Source organism: Merops nubicus, unplaced genomic scaffold (genome assembly GCF_000691845.1).
Source record: "Merops nubicus isolate BGI_N331 unplaced genomic scaffold, ASM69184v1 scaffold30504, whole genome shotgun sequence".
NCBI lineage: Eukaryota > Metazoa > Chordata > Aves > Coraciiformes > Meropidae > Merops > Merops nubicus.
The window spans coordinates 1-5,511 of record NW_008605407.1 but is presented as its reverse complement, the minus strand read 5'-3'; the positions used below and the strand labels follow the sequence as shown (position 1 = coordinate 5,511).

The 5,511-nt window shown below is 61.4% G+C and overlaps 2 protein-coding genes across 2 annotated transcripts in view; one reads left to right on the top strand and one right to left on the bottom strand.

Moving 5' to 3' along the window:
• Nucleotides 1-2,905, top strand: part of LOC103772009 (caspase-1-like) — a 3,258-nt gene extending 353 nt beyond the window's left edge. Inside the window, exons 2-8 of the mRNA XM_008939329.1 lie at nt 42-311; nt 616-752; nt 976-1,152; nt 1,348-1,586; nt 1,672-1,811; nt 2,377-2,486; nt 2,813-2,905. Of these exons, the coding sequence (XP_008937577.1) occupies nt 42-311; nt 616-752; nt 976-1,152; nt 1,348-1,586; nt 1,672-1,811; nt 2,377-2,486; nt 2,813-2,905 (1,166 nt within the window). The remainder of the gene's footprint in view (nt 1-41; nt 312-615; nt 753-975; nt 1,153-1,347; nt 1,587-1,671; nt 1,812-2,376; nt 2,487-2,812) is intronic.
• A 1,383-nt stretch (nt 2,906-4,288) lies between these two features.
• ABHD11 (abhydrolase domain containing 11) lies at nt 4,289-5,295 on the bottom strand (the record flags this gene model as incomplete). The annotated part of the gene is made up of 3 exons (XM_008939328.1): nt 4,289-4,427; nt 4,721-4,902; nt 5,125-5,295. Coding segments are annotated over 3 exons (492 nt in total), but the record flags the coding sequence as incomplete, so codon positions are not given.
• Nucleotides 5,296-5,511: the final 216 nt, after the last annotated feature.

Sequence of the window (5,511 nt, the reverse complement as noted above, 5' to 3'; positions counted from 1 at the left end):
GGGGGGGGGGGGCGGCGGGCGCTGACGTGACTCCCCCGCAGACCAGCTCCTGGACGTGCGCACCGCCTTCGTGGAGCGCGCCAGCAAGGTGCTGATCTCCGGGCTGCTGGACGACCTGCTGGCCCAGCGGGTGCTGAACCTGGAGGAGGTGGACGAGGTGCAGGACAGGCACTCGGTGCGCGCCGACAAGGCCCGCTGCCTCATCGACAGCGTGCGCCTGAAGGGCCGCAGGGCCAGCCAGGCCTTCCTCACCAGCCTCAGGAAACGTGACGGCGCCTTGGCAGAGCAGCTGTGGCTGGCCGACAGCGCGGGTGAGACACGTGGGCTGGGCTCTGGGGCTCCCGGTGCCTCCCGTGGGATGCTGGAGGTCCGGCTCGGCCGCCCTGGCAGGTGTCCAAGGCCTGAAGGCAAGGCGCAGTTGGGTGTCCCCAGTGTCGCTGCCTTGTGGTACCGAGGCCCTCTTGTCGTGCAGAGACAACAGGGCTCTTGGGTGGCTGTACCCCGTGGGGCTGAACAGGGACCCCCCAGCTCCGCTGGCCTGTCCGTTCCGTGTGACAGTCCCCTCTGGCTGCAGGCATTTCCCAGTGTAACCAGGATGGGGCTTTCTGCTTGCAGGGCTGCCAAGCGTGCCACTGGCCTCCTCCAGCACTGAGGCCCCCTCCAGGCCCGCTGGCAGCACCCAGGGCGAGCAGTGGATCCGGCAGTGTTCCCCGGGCGAGTACCAGCGTGTCAGGGACACCGAGGGAGACCAGGTGCTGCGGGCAGAGCTGGAGCATGGCTCAGCTGCCCTGCCAGAGTGGGCAGGGGCTTGCCCAGGGCACCCAGGGTCCTTGCTGACCCTGGAGCAGGGTGGGAGATGTGGGGAGACACCCCTGGGACGGGGTTGCTGCACCCATGGGCCTTCTCTGCTATCAGCTGCCTCCTTTTCCCCTGTGCCCACCCACGGCTGAGCATGGCCTCCTTCCATCCCCACAGATCTACCCCATCCACCTGCCACGGGAGGCGCGAACCCGCCGGGCCCTGCTCATCTGCAACATTGAGTTCGAGCACTTGAGCCGGCGGGACGGGGCTGAACTGGACGTGGAGGGGATGACAAAGCTGCTGGAAGGGCTGGGCTACGCTGTGGACGTCCACAGAAACTTAACTTCCCAGGTAAAGACTCCACAAAGTGGCCCCCAGCCCCGGGAGCAGCATGGGGACCTTCCTTGAGTGCGTTGGTGACGGGGTGCTCAGCACCACAGGGACATCTCTGTCCCTGGTGGCAGTGGCTCCTGCCCACAGCTGGTCTCTGGGTCTCCACATGGCTGGTCACAGGGTGTGATATTCCTTCCCTGTGTGCATTCGTAGGAGATGGCTACAGTCATGAAGGATTTTGCAGATCTCAAGGAGCACTGGACCTCTGACAGCACCTTCCTGGTGTTCATGTCCCACGGGGTCAGGGCTGGGCTCTGTGGGACCAAGAGCAGAGATGAGACCACGGACATCCTTTACCTTGACACCATCTATGAGAAATTCAACAACCAGCACTGCCGGGCACTGCTGGGCAAACCCAAGGTGGTCATTTTCCAGTCCTGCCGTGGAGGTGAGTCCCCACCAGGTCCCTGCTGGGGGAGCGAGCCAGCCAGGCTCTCCCAGGGACACCCTGTCACCTGGACCTGCCTTCCTAGTCAGAGCAGGGTCCGTGATGGTGAGTGACACCACAGCCCAGGCCCTGCCTGCTCCCAGCTCGGCTCACACGGGGCTGGAAAATGATGCCATCTTTGAAGTTCACCTGGAGAGTGATTTTGCCACTTTACATTCCTCCACGCCTGGTAAGCAGTTCCTAGAGGTTGTTGCCCTGCCTGAGGCCTCCTCCTCCTCTTCCTCTTCCTCAGGGAGGGTCACCTCCATCTGGTAACCACCTGGGCATTGCTCAACAACCCTGGAGAAGATGGTGTCTCCCAGTGCCAGGGTACAAGGCTGCTCCTGGATACCCACAGATCCCTCCTAGTGGCACCAGGGCCTGAGTTTTGTGCCCCTGCCTGGCTGCCTCCCCTGGCCCCAGCCCTCCCCTCTGGCACTGTCTGCACTCCTTCCCCAGCAGATTTATCTCACTGCAGCTCTTGGCTGGGGAAAACTGTCTTCTGCTACTGGGTCACAGACGGCCCCAGCCCGTGCCAGCCTGGCAGCTGGCATGGCAAAGAGAGGCTTGGAGAAAATATTCACATCACTTCTGTCTTCCCTGGGATGCCCCGTCCTTCTCCCATGCTGTGGGTTGGATAGGCCAAATATAAATGTCAGAGAGGGTGCCCCAACCTTCTGCTCCAGCAGCCAGTGTTAATCACTTGCAGTGAGGGAGGCCAGTGAAATCTCACTTGGCATCTTCTCTCTGCCCAGATACTCTCTCCTGGAGGAGCCCCATAACTGGCTCCCTCTTCATCCAGTGCCTCATAGAGCAGTTTCGAAGCCACGCCTGCGACAGCGACATACAGGAGCTCTTCCGGAAGGTGAGGCTCAGGGCTGGCTGCAGCTGTGCCCATGCCAGGGGTACTGCTCAGAGCAGAGCTCGCACCAGGGCAGCCCACCTCTTGGCAGGTCCCTCGGGAGCAGGCTCTGTCCAGAAGGGGCCTGGTTTGGCCTGCAAAGTCGGCTGGAGGCATCGGCACCACGCCCCGTGGTGGGCACGCGTGAGCCTGGCACAGCCTGTGGCATCCCTTGTGTCACCAGACACATGCCTGGGGATGTCCCTGGGGACACCTCCCGACTCCCTGCCCCCTTCCCCTGCTGGGGTCAGAGCTGCTGACATTGCCCCTTGCTGTCTCTCTCGCCCCAGGTCCAATACTCCTTTGGAAAATTCCCCCGGCAGATGCCAGCGCAGGAACGGACCACGATGCTCCGCAAGTTCTACCTGTTCCCAGGCCACTGACCTCCTGCCCACGGTGTGTCCCTTCACCTGCAGCAGCCTTTCTGTGCCCCAAACCCAGTCCCCAGCCAGTGGGGAGGAGGGGGGAGATATTCCCTATTGTTCCTGGGCTCCAGACCTTGCAGCTGAGCTGGGATATCCACAGGACTTGTGTGCTGGAATGGCCTGACTGCCTCCCCAGCTCCCAGCTGGCCAGAGGAGAGACAGGCACTCAAGGAACTCCTTCCAATAGCCCGTGTCTCAGGAGCTTCCCCATCTGATATTGTTCACAGGTGAAAAAGTTACACACAGGCAGCAGAAGTGTTTGAATCTGGGGATAACACAGCAGAAAGCTTGAGGCAAACACAGCCCTGCTCCAGCAAAATGCACTTCTTCAGAAAGGGCCAAGAGGAAAAGCTCTGCAGAAACAGTGAGTCTCCAAACCAGCTACTTGGGCCCTCTGCTAGGCAATTACAGACCTGGAATAAAACATCCTTGGTCTCCTGGCCTCCCTTCCTTCTGCGACCTCCAAACAACCCCAAGCTGAGCAAAGCCTTCCCAGGCAGCAGCAGACACCTGACTCTGGAGCACCAAATGCAAAGCTGTTTGGTGTCTCTCTGAACTGTCCCCAGAGCCTGTCCCCAGTTGTGACAGACTTTGTGTCACCCTCAGAGGTGCTTCTGCCATCCCTGGCTTTACCCAGATCAAGGGATCTGATCCCTCTGCCTGCAGCACACGGTGGGTGGGCGAGTGGGTGGCCCAGCCAGAGCAGCTGCTCTGGTGTTGGCTTCCTGGGGCAAGCTGCATGGGAAGGAGGTGAGAAAGGGAGGAGACAAATCAGAGGGAGCTCAGGGAGGAGGGGACACCCAACCCATTTCCCAGAGGATTTCCATGCCCAGCCCTCACAGGCTCGCAGCATCTCGTGCTCAGGAGGCAGCTGCTCCCACTGCCCCAAGGTGGAGAAGGACACAATCCCTCCTGGGAGCCACAGAAGGTGCTCAGACCCATCTGACACACACTGCTCCCACAGCCCCATGCCTGGCCCCGTTGCCATCTCTAGCATGAGCCCCTTCCTGTGCCCAGCTCTGCTCTCCCTGTCCTCCACAGCCACATCCAAACCTTCCTCCACCTCAGCATGGATTCAGCTTTATTGCACATTCTGCAGTCACAGCCAGATCCACAGCCAGGTGGTCTGCTGGCAGGAAAACAAAAAGGCTCCACTGCCCCCTCCCCGTGTCCGAGCCGCCCCGGCGCAGGCGGGGTGGTGCCCAGGGCCACCCCGAGTCCCTGCGAGGGGCAGGAGAGCTCAGCAGGATGAGGGCTGGCCCCAGTTCCTCAGAGAGCCCCACGTCGCTCCCCGAGCTCCTTGGGTCCCAGGTGGTGCTGCAGAAAGGCTGGGCCCCAGCACTACGGCGGTGGCAGGAATTTGAGGACAGCAGTGATGAATTCTTCAAACTTATCCTGGTGGACTATGTGGCCAGCACCCTCGATGTACTGGACATCTGCCTTGGGGAAGAGGCGCTGGATCTCCGGGTAGTCTTTGGAGCTGCAGGACAAGGGAACACACCATGGGAAGCCTGGTCAGAGGTCCACCCAGGTGCCTTCCCTCACCATACCCAGGCAGAGCAGGATCCCAGCTCTGTGTCCCCTTTCCTGCTGGGAAAACCCAGGGATGCCCCAGGGTCCCTCTCACAGCAGCATTGGGGTCCCTGGCTGCTGGAGGCACAGAGCTCTCTCCAGGACCTTCCCCATCTTGGGGGCTTCCTCCCACCCTCAGCGGTCACAGAAGGGCACAAGGGGTCAAACGACAAATTCCAAAACACTTCCCTCCAGTCCCACCTGATATAGGGTGACTTGGATCCTCCCAAGAAGAGTGCAGGGCCAAGATAAGGCTTGTGGAAAACGGGGAAGTTCATGATATCTGCTAAGTGGTGGGAAATAGCCTCCAGATTTACCCGCCAGACGTAGCGGCCCTCCACCTCCACCAGGTTGGTGAGGAGGAACTGCCTCAGCTGTGGGAGCTGCCACGAAAGGGGAGCGTACACTCTTCAGTACCACAACAAGCCCCCAGGATGTCCCAGCGTCCTCCATCCTCCCGTCCACCCCCTTCTGCACTCCTGGAGAGATGTCCTCCAGCTGCCCGTGACAGCAGCAAGAGAGCGTGGGTGGAAAGCCTGGTGGCCCTAAAGCCCTGTGGGACAGGCTGGGAGTGGGAGCCCTGTCTGAGGAGCAGGATTTCCTACCTGGACCACTGGCTGCAGCTGCTCGTCGGCCAGCTGGCGGGCGGCAGAGCGGGACAGGCCGGCTGGGATCCTCACCGACTGCATGGCAGAGATGTAGGCAGAGAACTCGGAGACAGGGGCGGTTGGGACAGGGCTAATGTCCACGGAGATGAGGCGCTCCACCAGGTCTGGCTGGGGACACAAGCAGGGCAGATAGACACCAGCCCAGATCTCCCCGTGGGACCAGGCACAGGGCTCCGTTCCCACCCAGGCTCTCTGGAGGTTTTTAGACCCCTCCTGCCCCCCCGAGCCTTGGCATGGGAGATCTCCAAGCTCCCTCACAATCAGTGCCAGCAGGGCAGGGCAGAGCGTGGGCTGGGGGACAGGAACCTGCTCCTGCAGCCTGGC